General features: G+C 35.3%; 1 protein-coding gene across 1 annotated transcript in view; it reads left to right on the top strand.

The window, feature by feature from the left end:
• The window catches only part of MALRD1 (MAM and LDL receptor class A domain containing 1), a 794,572-nt gene extending 771,535 nt beyond the window's left edge, over window positions 1–23,037 (top strand). The window contains exons 40-41 of the mRNA XM_047066301.1: window positions 20,151–20,226; window positions 22,957–23,037. Of these exons, the coding sequence (XP_046922257.1) occupies window positions 20,151–20,226; window positions 22,957–23,037 (157 nt within the window). The remainder of the gene's footprint in view (window positions 1–20,150; window positions 20,227–22,956) is intronic.
• Window positions 23,038–23,307: the final 270 nt, after the last annotated feature.

Consider the following 23,307-nt stretch of genomic DNA (forward strand, 5'->3'; position numbering starts at 1 on the left):
ATTGAGAACAGGATTTCAAAATCCTCCCCTTCTCCACAGGGAGCATGGAGCCTGCTTGAGATTTTCTCTTTCTCTCCCTCTGCCTCTCTCCCCTGCTCTCTCACAAATGAATGAGTCAATCAATGAATACAAAATCCTCCCCTTAAAAATGGTATTGGGTCACATGTGATCCCTCCTCTTCTGCCTCTCTCTTCTTCTCTATTTTAAAGAGAAGCCTAGGCCACCTGTTCCCTGATACTTTTCCCCTAATTCTCGTCTGTTTTCTTTTCCTGAAATGGTAGAAAAGAGACAGAGTATTTAGAGGAAAAAGTATTTGTCCCAAGACTGTCACATTTCTACTCCCCTTGTAACCCACTTCCTACCCTGTGACCAGAGACTTCCTGGAGCCAGAGCTCCTCTCATGTGAGTGGGGTGAGTGGTACACGGGTCAAGTCTTGAGCCATCACATGGAGGCAGCATATTCAAGGCAGCTAGCAATTCAGATGGATAGATGAAGAGGGCTACAAAAGGGATATGGAATTTGTATGGGGACTTGAAAGATAAACCAGGAGGAGATGTGGAAAGGGGTTCAAAAAAAAAAAAGGAAATGTAGAAACTCATGTTTAAAAAATGGCTCATGTAACTATAGAATAAGGGAGGGGAACAATAAATTACAGATAGTAAAGTATGTTGTAGAGAGGTGATTAGGGTTTTGAATACCTACTTAGGAGATTTCAATTCACTTAAGAAAAAAAAAAAAAAGAGCTGAGTGCTGGCCATTTTGTCCTTCCCCTCAGGTCCACCCCTCCACTCTTTTCCATTAAAGAGGGTAGAGAAAGGTAGAAGGTGCGTCTGGAGACTTGGCCTTCAGGGATTGCATTTATGGGCTTCTTTGTCATCTGAATTTACATTATGTTTGGCCAAAGTGAGGTACTTTGAGGGAGAAAAAAGAGAAGAGCTGGGTTTTCATCACCCTGGCTGCTTCCTGCAGTGAAGTTCCTGCTGGCTGCTAGAAGTCACAGGGCTGTCAAAAGGCCCTATGCAAACTGCAGCTACCTTCTCCAGTAATCTCTCTTCTTCCTCCTTCCAGCCTACGGTGATAACAGGCCTGATGACTGGCCCAGTCTACTGTGCTATCGCTTACTGTTTCTCTACACCCTGGCCATACCTTTGCAAACTTTCCCTTTATCAAATACTCAACTTCCCAATTTGAGTATGTCAGCTATTTCCTGGTAGGGCCTTAACTGATACAAGCTAGGAAAGTGTTTTAAGCAGAAGAATGACAAGATCATATCTGTGTTTAAAAAAAAAACAAAACGCAGAGCATGAGAATAGATTAGAAAAAGATCTAATCTCTTGGGACATAACCCTTCATACTCAAGAGGTTTAGATGAGAGATGATGAATACTTGAACCTGAACAGTGATGAATGCCTTAATATAGGAGATGAGAAAAAAGCAACTGTCAAAGTTGATTTGAGAGTATTGTACTTAGGCGCTGTATGATTGGTAACACCACTAACAGAGATCCAAAAACTCAGGACTAAAGATGGATTTGGGCAACTGGAAGAAAACTATTTTGATATTCTGTATTTTCTTATGTATAAAAGTCAGTCTTGCCCAAACTATAATCATTTACAGGCTGCCCCCACAATTTAGGGCCTATGTATTATGTTTACTATCACTCTTATTTATATATTTATCTCTAGTTAGATTTTTTTTTTTTGTACTGAGCCTTCTCCTAAGAAACACTAATCATGAAAGCATGGTTTTGAAGTGCCATCCATATATTTTTGTCCCACCTTTAATATAAAATATAACTATAAGGTTAAAATGTTAATATTGCACAAATTACTCCTTCTTATAACCCACGTTACACCTTCTACATAATGGGAAATAATAAATTATTTTAAAGTTTTCTCCCATCTCCAAAACTGCATTATTCAAACATAATATTGAACTTGGTTCTTTAGGCCCTGATTATTCTCTGGTTGTAATGTAACTGTATAACACCTTCAGATATTAGGGTGTCTTCAATCTGAGTGGTGTCCTACCTTTATATTTGTATTGTAATTCCCTGAGATAGTTAATGCTTAAATTTGTTTATTTATTTTTGAGAGAGAGAGAGCATAAGTAGGGTAGGGGCAGAGAGAGAGGGAGACAAAGAATCTGAAGCAGGCTCCAGGCCCTGAGCTGTCAGCACAAAGCCCAACACAAGGCTCGAACTTACAAGCTGTGAGAACATGACCTGAGCTGAAGTTGGACACTCCACCTACTGAACCACCCAGGCACCCCGAGACAGGTTAAGGCTTATTTAAAAAAATTCCTAAATTACAATTCAACTATTAGACAAGATAGCTGACAAATCTATTTGTATGGTGGTCTTGACCAAACAACTGATGGTTAAAAACAACAATGTCTGGAACTCACTCATAATTCTATTTGTAGATAAATCTCTGGAAAGCAGGGACAGCATTATTTGTTTATCCTGTACCCAGCCTAACACAAACTATGAATTTCATAAATAACATGTAGGGCAGATGAAAAATCAGATGGTTTGGATCTGTAGGTTTACAATAATATATGAGTCTTTGGACTGAGGCTCTATGGGCTAAATATGCCCAAGACATAGAATGAGTGATTCCAGTTGCCATCTTTCCAGACTATAATGGCCAAGAACTTATTAGTCAAAGAAATATAGGGCAAGTTTCCAGAAATGCTATGTTTACTTCTTCCTTTCCATAGAAATAAAATGTAAAAGGGAAGACTTTCAAAGGCTAATCACAAAAGTGGTATCCTCTGTGAATCTTCCCAGATCACCTTGGACAGAAAGAAGTAACCACTCCTAAGCTTTCAAAGCTTTGTTCTCAGCCTTGTTTTTCACTTACCGTATTGGCTTTTGGTTTGATGCCTCATAACATATTTTGAGCCTCTTGATGGCAGGATCCTTGTTCTATTCATATTTATATTCCTAAATTCAACAAGTAGCAATTAGGAATTCATTTCAGTAATGATTTTATTGAATTGAATCTTTCAAGCTATTTACCATAGGGTGTTGGAATCCAAATGAACATTTTATATTCCAAAGCAATATTTTACTTGCCTTAGTGCTCCAGAATTTATTTGTACTAGAATCCTTGCAGAAGACTCTAAACATTGGGATATCATTGTTGGGTTTTCCTGAAGAATTTCCATCCAGCTTGACCGAATTGTATCATATTCTGTAGAAGCTGAAAGCAAATAAAGGAATACCAAATGATGCCTACATGTGTAACCCTTGGAAGACTCATTAATGAGGCCCATGATGGGCTACAAATTCAGTCCATAATCAGAAGCTTAAATCCCAGAATATTAATAACAAACATTAGAGGATACCAAAAAACCTACAAGTATAATCATTTAAAATTTATGGAAAAAACTGAGCATCCAAAAGCCTGGGAATTTCAGGAAATTGAATTTAATTGAAAGAGTAATTGTGTCCGCTCTCAATACTGTCCTCATACTAGACCATTTCATTGAGATGTCTATCCATATGACAGATTTTGCCCTGAAGTTTCTGAAAACACTGCCTGGTATCTGACACCTAATCTTATCAATCTGATTGGTAATCTGATTAACAATTTTATTTATATTATTACTCTCATTCTATTTTCTTAGAGAAATCTTTTCCAAATGAGTGTATAGATGAAATCTTTTTAAGAAAGTAATATTCATATTTTATACAGGAACAAAATTAGAAATTCCATTTGAATTTATAATACATTTGCTATTTGTACTAAATATCTAGTAATTCTTTAAATAACTAATTCCCTGATCATTTAAGATACTGACTAAACAAAATCAGTTTATATGCAATTATGAGTAATACAAGTCTTGAATAATGCAAGCTTTATGGTATAAGTGTATATATTGCTGTTGCTAACTATCCTATTTCAAATCTATAGTCATTGGACACAGACTCCAACTAGTCTAATAAAATCTGTGTAAAACTTATAAAGTGCACTCTACTGCATAACAGCCCCACGTTCTAATTATTTGATCTGAAGACAGGCATTTTGCCATATTAATACAGGTGACTGTTTGGTAGAAATAGTCCCCAGGGAAGGATTCAAGGACCTTCACAGCAACCTGTCCCTGTTTACTATAAATCTTACATACCAAGAAGACCTTGTTTCATTTGTTTCCTTTGTCCAAGAAATCAAAGTGGATGAAAGTGTTGTAGGAAAATCAGAGTTGCTCCTCAAAAGAGGTAGCCTGTTTCAATGAGAAAGGACAGGATGCAGAAGATAAGTGAGGGGGTGTGTTATTAGTAAATCATATAGCTTTACCACGGCATGCAGCAGACACATTCAGCACCTTTGGAGAATCAGAGTGCTAAATGTTTTTCTTCATTAGAGTTTACTAAAGGGTAGGATGGGATCAGTTTCATAATTTTTCTTCAATAATTGCTTTGCTATCCTCCTGAGAGATTCTTTTCTGCTTTCAAACCATATTTCACACGATTTCCCCTTAAAGCATCCTTAGGGATACTCTTACTAGTTCAACAATCTGTTTACTGTGTTAAAATTTCTAGCTCATTAATGAATCAAAAGACGGAATGACAACAGAATGTAAAAGACCAGTTTATATGCATCTTTATAAAAACGAAACCCATAATTCATAAACTGTTAGCAACCCATCCATGTATTTGTTGGCAAACATTTATTAAGCACCTATTTTGTGGTAGGCATTGTGCTAAAGATGGGAATACAAAAATAAATAATAATTTATACTCTGGTGAAGAAGGAATATAGAAAAGCAAATAATTCCAATTCTTCAAGAAGCATATATTAAGCACATACAGTCACTTCCTGCACAGAAATGGAGAAACACAGGTAAAGAGGCTCATGTTGCTTCAGAGGTGAGAGTAATACGGTGGAGAGATTGAAGGGTGTGTTGTATTTATCAAATCTGAATTCATGAACTAAAATCTACCAGATGGAAAGGAGGAAGAACATCACAAAGACAGAACAACTTGTGTAAAGGCACAAATTGTGACAGAGAACAGCATGGTTAGTGTGAATAAAACACAGGTAATGTAAGAAAAAATGGTGGGAAATTTATTGGGCATCAACAGGGAATGATTATTTGCAAGAAACCTATATAAAATGCTAATTTGTATGCTTGGGTGCTTATAATTTCTAATTATGTTTTTAAAATAGGTTGTTTGAGAATAAACAAAATACAATTTTATTTTCCTCCTATTTTTTAAAGTATAAGCTAAACTTATGCATAGGTCTGAGAGCTTTAACTGTATATATTAATAAATCCAAAATAGAGTACATATATATTTTTAAATGTTTATTTATTTATTTTGAGAGAGAGAGAGACAGCAAGGGAGGGGCAGAGAGAGAGGGAGACACAGAATCCCAAGCAAGCTCCACACTGTCAGTGCAGAGCCCGACACAGGGCTCGAACCCACGAATCATGAGATCATGACCTGAGCCAAAAACCAAGAGTCAGACACTTAACTGACTGAGCCACCCAGGCATCCCCCAAAATAGAGTATATTTTTAAAAATTTGTGGAAACTCATGAGTCATAATAAAATAAGCCCATTTTTTTCTAGACAGATTTTCATATAATGCTGTAAGTTTTAAATTGTCTAAAAAGATTTAAAAAGCGGTAAGTTGCTAGGTGATTGCTAAGGGAAATCATGAAGACTGATAATTAACTTCAACATTGCAATCAGTTTCAATCAAAGAGATTATGTATCTAAGAGAATTCAATAAGGAAATTAGAGAGAGTTTTCATATAGAGCAATTTACATGGAAAAATATTTCATTCCAATTAAAAAAGTACTATATGTTCTGACAGTAAAACGCACCACACGCACTGGAATACAAAGAAGAGAAGTTTATCTGGCTCCAGAGTGAACGAAGGGTCTGGCCAGTGAAGAGAGCACTTAAGAGCAAAAGCAAGATTTATGAAAAAGCACAGCCCTCCAAAAACTTTAAGTAGTGCAGCAAGGCTGAACTGTAAACTTTGAGAAGAAATGCTAACAGAGGACAATCAGGAAAAACTGGTGAGGGGGGCAGATTTTAGCTTAGGCAAATGACTTCCCAGAGGTTGGGGCAGGGTGGTACAAAGCTCAAGCAGGGGAAATGCCTCCTGGTATCCTCCAAATTGTAAAACCATCTCACCTCCCCCAAGATTCTAATACATAACAACTTGATGAAGATCAATTGGGAAATACAACAAAGTGCCAGAAAAGAACTTAAAATTATCTTTAATGTCACATTAAGAGGGGCGCCTGGGTGGCTTAGTCGCTTAAGCGTCCGACTTCGCCTCAGGTCATGATCTCACAGTCCGTGGGTTCGAGCCCCACATCGGGCTCTGTGCTGACAGCTCAGAGCCTGGAGCCTGTTTCAGATTCTGTGTCTCCCTCTTTCTCTGACCCTCCCTTGTTCATGCTGTCTCAAAAATAAATAAATGTTAATAAAAAATAAAAAAAATAAAAATAGTAATGTCACATTAAGAGATACATATGGTTACCATTTTGATGGATTTTCTTCCAAACTTTTGTCAGTGTGCACACACATAAACACACGTGCACACACTTGCATCTTGAAATCTGAGTTGTTGTCTGCAATTTTTTTCCCCTATGCTGATCATTCTCAAATATTTTACTCTCAAGATACCTTTTTTACATCTTTAAAAGTTATTGAGAACCCCAAAGAATTTTTCATGTGGTTTGTAGCTAGGGAAATTTATATTAAAAATTAAATTTGAGAAGAATTTTAAATTATGTTAATGCATTTTAAAATACATCCACTTGGGGCGCCTGGGTGGCGCAGTCGGTTGGGCGTCCGACTTCAGCCAGGTCACGATCTCGCGGTCGGTGAGTTTGAGCCCCGCGTCAGGCTCTGGGCTGATGGCTCAGAGCCTGGAGCCTGTGTCCGATTCTGTGTCTCCCTCTCTCTCTGCCCCTCCCCCGTTCATGCTCTGTCTCTCTCTGTCCCAAAAATAAATAAACGTTGAAAAAAAAATTTTTTTAATAAAAAAAAAATAAAAAAAATAAAATAAAATACATCCACTAAATGTTAAGAAAAAACACATATTATAAACATAATTTTATATATATATATATATATATATGTTACACACATATAATATACATAGCATTTTATGAAAAGTGACCTTTATCAACTGTAGGACTTATGGCGTCACATTTATAGGGTAAAGAAAAAGGAAATATTTTTAGAAGAGATAGCAAAATCTTACTGAAGGAAAAGTATGTGTTAGCAAGGTAAAGAATTCAATCTTACGTATATCTGTGTGTGTGTGTGTATATATATATATATATATGTGTGTGTGTGTGTGTGTGTATTTTTTTTTGAAAAGGGAGGTATATTTTCATAGCTTTTTGAGTAATCATAGATAGTTTTTACTACACCAAAACTTGACATTGTGGTAGTTTCTTGAAGTGTAGTTGTAAAGTGGAATCTGAAATCCTATCAGTAAAGTTTTTGCATTGTTACATTAAAAATTCATTGGTCTATCTAGCACTTTGTATAGATCACTTACCTATGTATGATTTTGTAGTATCACACATTTTTCATTTAGAAAATTACCAGTTCAGTGAGTTATGTAGCTTGTCAAATGTTGAAACAATTCATTATGCAACTTAAGAAAAAAAATCTCATCAGACAAGTCTTAAAAATGATGGGAAGCTGTTGTGCTCATGATAGAAAATGTAAGTTTTTCAAAATTCTAATTTTTGTATGAAAGTTCAGATTTCATCATTAGCAAGAGATATTGTCAGGTATTTTCTCTGAGATTATCAGCCTTTCTTGTTCATTTTCAATAAAATGTCTGCCAAATGCTCTAGTCTGAATGACCACAGGTTGTAAGTCATTCTTTTAAATAAAAATGTTATTCCATGAAAAAAGAAGTTAGTTTAGCATGCAACTCAATCTTGCAGTGCTTTCCACAAGGTAACATGCACTTTAATATGGCATAAAAGTACTTTATGCATACTTCTCATAATATTAAAAAAATTACCTGAACAAGTTGAGATTCAATATAATCAGTTTTTGTTGTTTCATCAAGGTCATTTTGAAATGAAACTCACTTTTCAAAAAGTTTACTCTGAATATGCGGTGGTGAAGAATGCAATGTACATGGGGGTACCATCGCCTCATGTCCTGCCAAGGCCACTGACAGTTTTACCCATCACTGCATTTACACCATCTGTGCAAATATCAACACAATGAAAAAGTCTGTTAAAATAAAAATTCACTGATCTAGCTCACACTTTGGATCTTTATCAATGGGTATTATTATTATTATTATTATTATTACTTTGAATTTGTACACCTCCTTAAGAGGTCCTAGGACCCCTAGTAGTTCACAGACCACACTTGGGAGAAACACTGCCCTTAAACAATTATTACCTGAAAGAGCTATTTAATGTTCTCTCAAGTATATGTATCATCATTTAACCATTTTCCTATTATTAGACATTTAAGTTGTATCTAATGTTTCATTATTACCAATAATTTGTGATGAGCCTCTTTCTGTATAAATCTTTGTCTTCCTCTCTATTTCTTAAAGATTGACTCCTAATAATTTTACTAGGTCAGGAAAGATTCTCAGAGTGTGCTATCAAACACATTTCCACAGGAACCCCAGCTCTGCATCTGGTTCGCATTAGGCAGCTGTGAATGTGCTAACACTGCACTCGGATGAGGAGAAGCCGAGTAGAGACTACCTCACATTGGCAGCATGGGGTCTCCTTAAGGTTAAGCTACAGGAACCTGGGTCAGCTTTATTCATACTAATTGTGTCCATATTCCTGGGCACGTTCCCATTTAGGCACTCTGCCACAGCAAGATCGCGTTGAACAGTGACAGGTTTTGTAGTCAGTGATATTTATTTCCTGCCTGAAAAGAGTAGGAGAAAAATATGGCAGCTGCTGTATCATGTGAATGAGTTTAGCAAAATTCAGTGTCCCAGTTGTTTGGTTTTGTGACCCCAGATGATTAATCCTTTCCTCTCCTTTTTGTGGCATTTCTGGTTATGTTTGCAAACCCAATTCTTTCTGAACCTTTTCACCCAAACATTTGGTTCAGCTTGTTCCTTAAAGAGTTGGAAATGAAAACTTGAGGTCACAGACATTCCCCCCTAATTTATTCCTGCTTTTTTAAAATTGGCTTGGTTCTTCTTTTTCTTTTTTTCCCTCCTAGTTTGTCTTCTTTAAAAAAAAGTCAATATATTGCTAGAAATAGAGACTATTATATCGCTGATATTTCCATTTGCCACACTTCATGATTTTTTTTCTTTAGCAGTAGTCGGATTATATAGTATTTTATAGAAGTATACTTTCTTTTTTTAAAATTTTTTTTTCAACGTTTATTTATTTTGGGACAGAGAGAGACAGAGCATGAATGGGGGAGGGGCAGAGAGAGAGGGAGACACAGAATCGGAAACAGGCTCCAGGCTCTGAGCCATCAGCCCAGAGCCTGACGCGGGGCTCGAACTCACGGACCGCGAGATCGTGACCTGGCTGAAGTCGGACGCTTAACCGGCTGCGCCACCCAGGCGCCCCAAAAGTATACTTTCAATAAAAAAGTTGATTTAACAGACTCAACTTATTCTTATAATGCCTCATGGTGTCATGTGATTTCATTCTACCAATAGATTCTTATAACACATTTAATGTTTGCTCTATAATTACCTACAACAAAAGTAATCTCGGTGTTGACTTTTTTTGGTAATAAATACAAACATATGAAAATGCTCCCCCAAATCAAATTCTCTGAGACACTGTAGTGCTTCAAGGATTCCATAAAATTCAGCCCCCTCCTTGCTACCACCTTCTTCTAGATAGTTTTTACTGAAGCACAAGTTGGTGTTCTCGCCTAGACAATTTTTACTGAAGCACATTTTGGCATTCAGTATGATTATTTTGAAAAATATCAACTGAAACAACCTAGTAAAACCCATTATGTCCTCTCTTAAATAATGTTGTGGGGACTTGTTACTCTTTTAGCCTAGATTACACCAAGAAGATACACAGATATTTACGTCTTTTCTCCTGAGTTAGAGATGTGCTACGTAAGTACCTGGTCTGTTTCTTCTTGAAAGTACTACCTATGTAGCTGATTGTTCGTTTAAATTTAAATTTAAATAATTTAAAGAAGAATCTGAAAGTCAAAGTTGTATCCTTCAGTTAGTAAATATATTGACTCTCATGATATCCATTTCATGTACTGTCCATCTCCTCACCTCTGGCTCTATTTTCCAGTTATCAGAATTCCTTTCTTCAACTTCCTATGTACTTCTTACTTATTTTACATTCTTCTATTGTACTTATCTTCTCAAACTGCAAGGAAAGTATGTCCTTACTACAAAAAGAACAAAATAAGGTCTAAATTTTATAATTTGTAATAATTCTCCTTAAAAACAGTTTATTCAAACTGGCTAAAATTTGAACTGGAAATGAACAGATAGCAGGTATAAAATAAAACTTGTTTAAGGCTTTGAGAGAAAAAAAAAAAGATGATATATGTGAATCATATGGCACTGACAACTGCATAGGAAACACACTACATCAATCTAAAATCAGGAAGCAAAAAAAATTATCATTCATTAATCTGTATGATGGGACAGAGAAAAAAATTAGTGGTACCCAAATTAAGAAACAAGTATTTCTTTAAAAAGATCTCTTCTTGACAGAGAGAAATGTGTTTAATGAAATTAAAAACAGATGAATAAGGGGTGCCTGGGTGGTTCAGACAGTTAGGCATCCAACTTTGGTTCATGTCATGATCTCATGATTTGTGGGTTCAGGCCCCGTGTCGGGCTCTGTGCTGACAGCTCAGAGCCTGGAGCCTGCTTCAGTTTCTGTGTCTCCCTCTCTCTCTGCCCCTACTCCACTCACATTCTGTCTCTCTTGCTTTCAAAAATAATGAATATTTTAAAAAATAGATGAGTAAAAGTGGTAACCCAGAAATACTTTGTTTTATTAAGATTTTATATTTTCCTTTTATCTGAAGATTAGCACACTCAGAAAGGCTGAGGCATACTAACAAAGTCTTAAGACTGGGAACATTTGGAAAAACCAAATTAAATAGTTTTAAATGACAGAGGTGGAAACAGGAAGAGTAGAATTGAGATTTACCTCTGTGGGACACCACAGATTCACCATTCATCAGACTAAGCAAAATTTAACATAATAGGCATGATTCCCAGAATAAATGAATTCTATTTCAATCTCTTAAATGACTGTATTTCATAATTGAGATGGATCCTTTTTTTAAAAAAAGGTCACATGTACTTTTATGGTTAGAAAACATTTTTCCCCAGCAGTAGCAAATCAAATACTTCATAGCCTGGAAATTTATTTCAAGATCCTTGTATTTATACATGGATGTTTCATACCTCTCATTTTTCAGAGATACATATGACATATGAGGAACTCAGACCTGTATTTTTCAAATACTTTGAGTTATTTGTACCAAATTATTTTTTCTCTAATCATATGACTGTTTCAGTTTCTATGTCATAGAAAGAGATAGAAGGTCCACACCTATTCTTTTCCTCTCATCTTCAGGTAAGCCCCCAAATTACTCCTCTGGGCTGGCCCTTAATGAACTGAAAAACGAATGCAAAGAGAGGGCAAAAGTAGGCTCCTGGCTCACTTAAAGTCTTGGGCTAAATGGAAGGCTCCATGACAACAATAGTAAAAATGATTACCTTTTCTCTCTGGGTATTGATGAAGTGTATTGTTGGGAGTGGACATGAGGGAACAGAACAGAGAGCAGGTTAGTGGATTTTGTTCCGTCATCATTAATGCTTTGGAGTATATGCATTCACTAAGTTATTCTTTCTATAAATATTCAGTTGATTCCTACTGCACTAGGTACTGTGCTAGAAGAGTAAACCAGACAAGACTTTATCCACCAGAACACTTGTGGTTTAGTAGAAGAGTCTCACCTGCCCTATCTGTAAAATAGGTGTGAACAAGATGACTGCAAAGGTCTTGCTAGCTCTTAAAATTAGAAAATTGATATATTTTTTAAAAATTATTACATTGATTATTATTACTAATTTGATACTTCCTTATTCTTTTTATTTATCCCAATGCCCCTTCATTGAAATCAGGCTTTGAGGTCAGGAGAAAGAAGCAGGAAACTTAAAAGAAAGATACAAAAGGAGGGAAGAGTAAGAAAAAAAGGTAAAGAGAATAGCACTCAACTATTACTGGGCACCTTCTTGTGGTAGGCACTGTGCAGACATGTAATTTCATCTGAGAGACAGAAGTCCAGTAGCTGCCACACTCCAAAAAAAGTTCTAGAGGCAGGAACCATACACTGAACAACTCTGTAAGTCCAGGAACTAACACAATATTTTAGTACATAGTATGTGTCCTAGAATTATTGGACACGTTTAAATAAATATAAAATATAAACAACATCATCAACATTCTATCATTTGAACATCTTTAGAAATGAGTCATCACTTTGTAGAGCATAATTTTCCTTCAGGCACTTAACTCAGAATGATCATTTCTTGTATTTTAGAATATTCTTCAACATTTTGAAACAATATACACAAATAATTTCATTAGTGGAAGAATGAGAACAGAACACGCACACACACAAAGAGCAATATATTTGGTAAATAAATTATGTTTATTCCTTCAAATCACCTTGATCGCTGCATTACCTCAATTTCAGAGACAATAGTTCTCCATACTTTTTAGCACAGAGGTTTGTACAACAGAGTTTTATGATACTGTCCACATATATGTAACAGGAATCATTATGCATTGCCGTCTCAAATGATATTTCCTTTTACTTTTGTAATTTGTACTAAATTTTTGAGCACATTTTCCTCTATGCATTTTCTAAGCCTTTTTTTTTTAATATGAGAAAAAAACTGTGACAGCTTGTTCCCATGAGATAGTAGTGGGGACTAAGGTGTTTGACTGATTAGACTAAAAGGCTGACTAGTTTGTCAGACACACAAATGACATACTAGTAGCTTAGAGAAAAACAGTCTGTTGTTAATAAAAAGAAATTAACCCGCTGATAGCCAAAAATAGCAATTAATTTAGTAAGTAATATAAGACACTCCCAATAAAACTAATTATAAAAGTGGATTACAATTACTAATTAATAAACTTCTGATGTGTGTAAACAGATGTTCATTTTGAAACATAGACTTTTCAGCAGAAACACCTTAGGCACTGTCTTTCCTATCATTTTCCTGACAACCATTCTTCAACATTCAGAGTGATACTTAATCTCACTGTCACCTTTACTTTCAACCTACATAAAGGTTACTACTCACTTATCGAATCTAAAGATGGTCACATTAAGTGACAGTCAGATTCTACCATAACACTATGCAAACACTGCCATAATAATCTTTCTACTACAGTATCATTACAATTTAGTTTTATATTATTAAAGGTTTTATAGCCCCAAGAAGCTAGAGATAAATGTATTTATCAATAAGAAACTTAAACAGAGAAATTAGACAAAATAATTGGAAAGGAAAATATTTACCTATCTCTATTTACAAATGACATGATCATAGAGAATCCTAAAGAATCCAAAAAAAGAAAGCACCTAAAGCAAATAAATGAATTCAGCAATGTTGCAAGATACAAATTCAAAACACAGAATCAGCTGTGATCCTAAACCAGCAACGAAAAAGCAGAAAAAGAAATTAAGAAAGCAATCCCATTGACAATGACATATAAAAGAATAAAATACCTGGGAATAAATCTAACCAGGGAAGTGAAAAATTTCTACACTTAAAATTACAAAGCATTACCAAAAGAAATTAAAGAAAAATAAATAGAAAGACATCTCCAATTCACAGAAAGACTTAATATTGTCAAGATGTCAATGCTACCCAAAGTGATCTACAGATTGAACATAATCTCCAACAACCTTTCTTTGCAGAAATGGAAAACTGATTCTCAAATTCATCTGGAATTGTAAGGGCACCAAAGAATCATAACAGTCTTGATATAGGACAAAGTTGGAGAACTCACACTTTCTGATTTCAAAACTTACCACAAAGCAAGCGAGCAAGCAAGCAAACAAACAAACAAACCTTACCACACAGCTACAGCAAACAAAATACTTGGTATTGGCAAGTGAATATACATGTAGATCAATGGACTAAAAATGAGAAGACAAATGTAAACCAAGCCCATTCAATGGGGAAAGAACAGTCTCTTCAACAAATGGTTCTGGGACAGCTGGATTGCTACATGCAAAAGAATGGAGTTAAACCCCTACCTCACATCAACAAAAAAGTAACACAAAATGGATGTAAGACCTAAATATAAGAGCTAAAACCATAAAATATTTAGAAGAATATGTAAGAGTGAATCTTCAAGACCTGGTATTTAGCAGTGCTATTTATTTAGATATTTATTAATTAATTCATTCAAACATAATTATACAGTGCTATATTAATTTCAGGTGTACAACATAATGATTCAGCAATTCTATGCATTTCTCAGTGTTCGCCAAGATAAGCATACTCTTATTCCCCTTTTATCTATCTATCCCCTCACTCACCTCCCCTCTAGTAACTACCAGTTTTTTCTCTGTCTTTAAGAGTCTGGGTTTTTTGTCTTTTTTTTTTTTTTTCATTTTGTTTCTTAAATTCCACATATGAGTAAAATGATATGGTATTTCTCTTTGTCTAACTTATTTCACTTAGCCTTATACTTTTTAGGTCCCACATGGCTGCAAATAGCAAGATTTCATCCCCCCTTTTTAAAATATTTCATTCTTTTCTTTTATGGCTGTGTTACTCCAATATATGTGTAACACACACACACATTACTTCTTTATCTATGTATGGACACTTGTGTAGCTTCCATATCTTGGTTATTAGAAATTATGCTGAAATAAACATAGGGTGCATGTATCTTTCTGAATTAGTGTTTTTGTTTTCTTTGGGTAAATACCCAGTAGTGGAATTACTGGATCATATAGTAATTCCATTTTTTTTTAAGTGTTTTCAGGAACATCCATACTGTTTTCCCACAGTGGCTATCCCAATCTTCATTTCCATCAAGAGTGCACACAGTTTCCTTTTTCCCCACATCCTTTCCAACAATTGCTATTTCTTTTTATTTTAGCCATCCTGACAAGTTTGAGGTATTATCTCATTGTGGTTTTAATTTGCATCTCCCTGGTTATGTGATAGAGAACTGACACCATAAAAATCCCAGAAGAAAACACAGGCAGTAATTTCTTTGACATTAGCCACAGAAACATTTTTCTAGATGTGTCTCCTCCAGCAAGGGAAACAAAAACAAAATTAAGCTGTTGAGGCTATACCAAAATAAAAAGCTTTTTGCATAGCGAAGGAAACCATCAACAAAACAAAAAAACAACCTACTGATTGGGAAGATATTTGCAAATGATATGATCTGACAAGGGGTTAATACCCAAAATATATAAAGAACTTATACAACTCAACATCCAAAAATCAACCCAATTAAAAAATGGTTAGAGAACATGAATAAACATTTTTTCATTTTTAAAATTTTTTTTAACGTTTTATTTATTTTTGAGACAGAGAGAGACAGAGCATGAACGGGGGAGGGGCAGAGAGAGGGAGACACAGAATCAGAAGCAGGCTCCAGGCTCTGAGCCATCAGCCCAGAGCCCAACGCGGGGCTCGAACTCACGACCGTGAGATCGTGACCTGAGCCAAAGTCGGACGCCCAACCGACTGAGCCACCCAGGCGCCCCAATAAACATTTTTTCAAAGAAGACATACAGATAATCAACAGACACATGAAAAGATAGCAATGTATTCTTAGGTATGACACCAAAAGCCCAAGATACAAACAAACAAACAAAGATAAACTGGACTTCATCATAAACTTTCATATATCAAAGGACATTATCCAAAAAGTCAAAGAACAACTTACAGAAGAAAATATTTGAAATCATACATCTGATAATAGTTTAATATCCAGAATATGTATCAACTCCTACAACTCAATAACAGAGAAAAACAACCTGATTAAAAGAAGCAGACTTTTATAGACATTTCTTCTGTAAAGATATACAAATGCAAACATACAAATGAAAAGATATATAACTTAAATGGGGACTCAAACATTTTTTTGCCAACATTTGTAACATCATTCACGATAACCAAAAGGTGAAAACTGTCTATCATCTGATGAATGAGTAAACAAAGTACAACATATGCACACAATGGAATATTATTCGACCATAAAAATCACTGAAGTTTATATACATGCTACGATATGGGTGGATCGTGAAAACATTATACCAAGTGAAATAAGCAGACACAAAAAGGTAACTATTATAATGATTCTATTTATGCAAAGTACCTAGAATAGGCAAATTCATAGAGACAGAAAGTAAAGTAGGGGTAAAGAAGGAAAAGGGGCTGGAAGAAAAGGAGAATGGGAAGAAATGGGAAATCATGGTTTAATGGTTAGAAAATTTCTATTTCTGGTGATGAAAACATTTTGTGAGTAGAAGTGATGGTTGCATAACACTATGAATATAATGAATGCCATTGAATTATACACTGAAAAATGGTTAAAATGTCAAGTTTTGTTATATATATATGTATATATATATACATATACATATATGTACATACACAGATATGTACATATATATACACACACACATGCTCACTAAATTTAAAGTGGAAATTTCCATCAGAATTATGCTAGTTCTACACTGACATCTCTCTTTAGCCCACTCAAAATGCCACTGTATACAGTGTCTGTACATATTGGATACAGAAGCTTAATAATAATTTAAGTGAATGAAAGATTAAGTTATAGATGGAAAACTCATGTGATCCATGCTACCTTTTCTCTCTACTCTGAAATTCTAAGTCAATTCCTTGCTGATTCCTGAAGGTGGTGAGATTCTTTGAAACCTCAACTTTATTAGAGCCATCTGCCTATTGACAAATACAGTAAGTTAAACATAGCATATTTTAGCCTAATACAGGTTTATCACTGTACCATACAATGTTAGAAATGGCAGAAAACTTGATAATCAAACATTTTGTTTTCCTCATTTTAATTTCTATCATTTCTATCATTTTTTTTTCAATATATGAAGTTTATTGTCAAATTGGTTTCCATACAACACCCATCCTCATCCCAAAAGGTGCCCTCCCCTCCCTCCCACCCCCCATCAACCCTCCGTTTGTTCTCAGTTTTTAAGAGTCTTTTATGCTTTGGCTCTCTCCCACTCTAACCTCTTTTTTTTTTTTCCTTCCCCTCCCCCATGGGTTTCTGTTAAGTTTCTCAGGATCCACATAAGAGTGAAACCATATGGTATCTGTCGTTCTCTGTATGGCTTATTTCACTTAGCGTAACGCTCTCCAGTTCCATCCATGTTGCTACAAAGGGCCATATTTCATTCTTTCTCATTGCCACGTAGTACTCCATTGTGTATATAAACCACAATAAACTCAAAATGGATAAAGGACCTGAATGTGAGACGGGAAACCATCAAAACCCTAGAGGAGAAAGCAGGAAAGACCTCTCTGACCTCAGCCGTAGCAATTTCTTACTTGACACATCCCCAAAGGCAAGGGAATCATTTCTATCATTTTAAGATTTCCTCATTTCTATCATTTTAAGTAAAATTATGTTTGAATATCAAACATAGATAACTGATACAGATGGAAAATTATAGTACTTAAAATAGTAAACGTATGGAGTTGACACTAGCTAGAAATTTACTTAATGGAACCTCTATGGATGATGGGTAATATTTTACCCTATAAACAGGAAAGCTATTAAGAATTAAGCCTAACAATTCAGAAGTTTCTAATGTTGGGAGACATAGCTTTGATGTGGGAAAAATAGTCGTCTGTGATTGCTAATAAACATAATTTAAAGTAGGAAGAATTTACCATTGCTCACATACTACTCATACTGTGAGCCTTTCCTCTTTTACTACAAATTCACATCCTTAAGTATCACCTTTTTTTCTTTGTGGTCACCCAATCCCCAAAGGCTAAGCACCTATAGTTGTTTTTTTTTTGTTTGTTTTTGTTTTGTTTTGTTTTTTTTTGCTTTTGTCATTTTAAGAGAACATTAGTTAAGACCTAAAATTCTCTCCGAAGTAGCTCCCATAGCTGAATTTAACAGGACTGGAAGATTGATCAATTTACCTTCCTTCTGCCTGCCAATCTTGGTATAGGTCACCTGGGGTCCCAGCAAAGCCAAAAATAATTGTCTCACATCAAGATCTTTTGTGTTGCCTGTTCCTCACTTCTATCCAACTGACTTCCAAGCCTATTCCTTCAGTTCCCGGTTGTCTGCCTGGCTTTTGGATCATCTGTCCTGTCTAACCCTATGGTTTAGATTTCCTCTTGCTTCCGGATTCCATGCCTGATTTCAGCTGAGATTAATTTTTCTGAGCTGTGCTGAGCTGTGTCTGCAGTTGTCTGATCTTTATCTAGTTTCTAATTTCCATTTTGTTTTGTTACTCCCTACCCCCATGTTCTCTCTCTCCAGCCTTTGTTTTGGCATCTTGAAACTTCTCTTCAACTCCCTACCCAGTCTCAACTCTAAAAGCAGCCCTGCTGAGGCCTGTGCCTAACTACATCATTTACTGAGCTTACTACTCTGAGAACTTTGATTTACTAGTCTTGGAGGAGGGAAAGGCAAAGAATCAAATACCATTTATTCAACCTAACTGTAGCAACTCATAAGTATTCACTTGACACAGTTAAGGAATTAACAGATACTTGTTGCCTCACTATTTAATAGTGTCTCTATGATTTCTTTCAAATAATAATCCACAAATATAGAGGGTATATATGTCCCTATGCATTGATAGCCACAGACACAATAAGTGTGAACTGGTTAAGCTATTGAATATTTAATCCAATTGTATAGAAATCGTGGAAATTAGGAAGCTTTGAAGACTGAATCCACAGGAGAAATGTATTGCCAATAAACACTATTACCCAGATTAGGCTGCTGGACTCACTAATACTGTCATTTCATAGAAGAGGATTATGTGGTTTGGTAAATGACAATAAGAGGTTATAACTCTGACAATTTCTTTTGAAAAAACAAATGAGTAAGAGTTTCGTCTTCATAACCTCTTCCCTTAGGATTTACAGGTATATTATTGACAGACTTATTGCCATTATACCCTGACTAGGCAAAAATATTCATACACACACACATACACACACACATTTATATATGTTTGTTTTTTCCCTCCTGGCTGCCTTCAAGACACTGGCAAGTATCCTACAATTGGTCTTCCATTCTCCATTGTGTGTGTGTGTGTGTGTGTGTGTGTGTGTGTGTGTGTGTGTGTGTATGCCATGTATGGGATCGTTCCAGAAATCTTTAATGAAGTATATTTAGTTATCTGGTTATATTTTTTTGTTCTTGTCATGAATACATTTTTTATTCCAGTTGTGGCCAACTATTCCAGGGCTTGTTGTCTTCTAATAAGTCTACTGACCCTTAAGTAATTAAGAATAAAAAGAAAGTGATCATTAGGAGTGCAGTTAATCAGAGTAAATTAAGCAGACCTAGACCACTATGTGAGATTGTCAAGGACATTATCAAACACATATTTCTTATGATTCATTAAAGAAAAAACACTAACATTAAGAACTCTTCAAAACACTCATATTTCCATTTACTATTTAAAATGTTAAACACTGACTCATTGCTATAGATCTTTGTAACAGACACTGTCATGAAAAATAGTCCTCAGGATTTGGTGGTTTGGTACTTTTGAAGTCTGAGGTGGCCTTTCCGTACAGGCAGCACTTTTTAATGTTGTATCCTTTGTATTACTTGAGTAACATTTTAAGAAATCAACTTTAATACTGATTTATGCCACTTTTTATTTGCCTGTGTTTATTTGGATCTAAATATCCAGAGTTCAAATTACATTTGCTTTCAAGAATGTGGTTGCCTTGGTGTCCTTAAAAAAAAGAAAAGAGAAAAAAAAGAACTTTACTTATGATAATACATTCATAAAAATAAGTATGCTGTTTAGACAATGTGTCTCTCAAATATGTCTATCAGATAATAATCTGAAAAAGGACAGTGCTACATTTAATACTTCTTCTTCTTCTTCTTTTCTTTTAATGGTCCTGTGTGCTTTAAGGAAAACTAAAGCAAGTGTTAACCAAGCATTTGTTAATCCAGTTTATGGGAACTGGAGGGACCCAGAGAAAACGGAGGTAAGTGCTAATGGTGAACGGTATTGTTTCAGAAGCAGAAACACACACACACAGGGTCATCTGGACATGTTTCCACATCATGGCTAAGAGGAATGTTTTAGCAGAGTCAGTTCATTGGAAATGGGAAGGAATTTCAGTTGCTCTAAATGCGCAGTGAGAATTTTCCATTCCAGGACAGATTCAATCTGCTTGTAAAGTCAGTTCACTGTTAAGTGGCTTTGTGGTCACTATTCATACTCAACGAGAGCTGACAAATCTGGAAAATATCAGTTTAACCCAGAGTATTAGTCAGCTACCCGTAGTAACTCTTTATTGACTGTTCTTTGTATTCTCTTCCCAAAGACAAAAGGGAGGATAGCATTCTGTGCTCCCTTTAAATTTAGGTGTGAGCAGTAAAAGGCTATTACCTGATAACTCAGAAGACTAAAGGAAAAATTAAAGTGTATTACATCTTTCTTGGGCCTTTTTAGGGTCATTCCTTATTTAGTGCAATAAGTAGTCTAGAGAGAAAATGGGCAATAAAATCTTTTTCATCTCTTTAAGTAGATAATATGAGCTTTCATTTGGGTATAAAATAGGATTAGCCTGACATGTCACTTCTTATCTATGAAAACCTCCTTACATCCGATTTTAGAAATATATCTGATTCATTCTCTTGTCAAAGTGAGCATATAGAAAACAAAGTGTTGATTCCCCCCCCATTTTTTTTTAAATGAAAATAAGCCATGAACAGTTGTTACCATTACTGAAATGAGTAACAAGGTGCCAGATTAGACAGTTTCTAGTAGTTCTGGAGAGTTGGTTGATATGGCTGAAGGTTAACACAACACTTGACTTTTTTGTGTGTTTTATTTACTAATGATGTCGTACATACTTTTAGTATTGTTTGGTAGGAATGAAAACAAGAAGATATTTCACAGAGCACAGAGAGAATTAATTTGGATGGTACGTCAAGTCAATCAAGACACAGCAAAAATTAAAATGTAGCCCCTCCAATGAATAAATAAATGGATATTTAAGAGGCCTAATGTAATTTATCTTCTTGGCAAAGTAGATACGCATAACACAAAGCTACTTCATTTTTAGTAAAGGAAGGAAAATTTACTTTTTTTAAATCTTTAATATTTAGTATCTGAAAGATATAAATGATATAAGAAATAAAATGTAGTCTTTTAAATTTAGCATTTTTATATTAATATCTTATAAACTTGTAGTAATTAAAAAGCTGCTAGGAAGGTGTTGTACATCTTTTTCTTTCTATTGAGAAAGGCTTCTCTGGCACACAGGTGGGGGTTCATATCAAAGACCCACCCTTCAAGGTGCTTTCAATACTCTACTATGTATGCATATGAGTGCAGTCAGTGACTCTGGAGAACCTTGGAAACAATTTCCTTTTCTCTATCCTAATCAAAAACAATTCCTCTTTCACATTTTTTTCCTTTCCATTAAGAAAGGCTAGAGAAGAAATCTGTCACAGTTCTTGAACTTTGTTGCTGCTTTGATTTCTGTTGTTTCAGAAACAATAACTTTATTTTAAACCAAATGTACCTTTCCTGACTTTGTAACAGTGAAATTGACTTCTCCAAAATACTCCTCTAAAAACTCAGAGAACATTCTCATATCCTGATATAGAGAGAATAGTATAATGAAATCCTGTATATCCATCACCCAACTTCACTAATTGCCAACCCATGGTCATTCTTGTTTCACCTCCACTGCTACCCATTCCCACTACACATCAGAGTGGTGATGGTGGTTTGCTTTTTTTTTTTTTTTCTTAAGACTTTGTTTTGTTTAGAGCTGTTTTAGGTTCATAGCAAAATTGAGCAGAGGGCACACAGAGCTCTCATATATCCCCTCCCCCGCCTCACACACACACACATGGCCTACCCCATTATCAACATGCTGCACCAGAGGTGGTACATTTGTTACATAGACAAATCTGTATCTCCATATCATCCAGAGTCCATAATTTACATTAGGGCTCACTTGGTGTCAACCAGAGTATTTTTAAGCAAATCCCAGATATCATTTAATTTCACATGTAAAGACTTCAGTTGTACCATTAAGGAACAAAGACTTTTAAAAAATATGACCATAATATCACAGGTAAACATTTAATAATAATTCCTTGATATCATCAAATATTCAATGTTCAACTGCTGTTGTTGCTGTATTTTTAAAATCAGGATAGATATATGGTATATACATCCAAATTGACAGGTATGTTTCCTAAGACTCTTAACCTCTAGGTTCCATTTTCTTTCTCTCTCATGTTTTCTTTGTGATTTATTTGTTGAAGAAATCAAGGTGTCTGTCTTAAAAAAAACTCCACATTTTAGGTTTCCTAATATATTCTGTAAACTGTAAGTCTCTCAACTAAAAGCTGGGGTTTTTTGTTGTTGGCGGTGGTAGTGGTTGTGTATTTTTTTTGTTTTGTTTAACTCAACTGTGATCAATACAGCAGACTTAGAGAAACCAGCACCCTAGAAAGAGTCAAGATTCTGGCCACTGCACTCCCCTGTCTCACCAGAGGTGAGGATAAGGCAGTCCTATGCCCCAATGGCCTTGGATACACACACCAACATTAGGCCTGTCAACAGTGCAGGCAGTGTGGACTAAAGGTACTAGGGAGAGAGTCAGGAATGCTCACTTCATTCTGCATGATCTAGAAAGAGGTCTGTTATTTTAATACTAAAATCCTAACCTTTTCAATGTGTTTTTCTTTAGAGTTCTGTATACTCCTTCTCAAACCCGTTATATGGCACAACATCAGGATGCCTGGAGACCATATCTAATCATCTGAAATAGTACCATCAAGATCAAGTATGATCTAGGGTATGTAGTTTATAGAAAATTCTAGTCTGTGAAATCTGATGGAAACTCACCTTATGCAATAGTAGAAATAGAAAGGATTCAGAATACTAATTATTACATTTACAAATAAATTTTCTTACTGAATATATTAAATGTGTTCATGGCATCTGAATCAGAACCTTAAGTTCATTATACATCTGAATATTTTAATAAAATGTTCTAATTGATGTTCTTGTTTTCCTTTGATTTTATCATGGTCATTTA

The sequence above is a fragment of the Lynx rufus genome, unplaced genomic scaffold (genome assembly GCF_022079265.1).
Source record: "Lynx rufus isolate CCGP_SWC_20201006 ecotype Redwood Valley unplaced genomic scaffold, mLynRuf1.p SCAF_7, whole genome shotgun sequence".
NCBI lineage: Eukaryota > Metazoa > Chordata > Mammalia > Carnivora > Felidae > Lynx > Lynx rufus.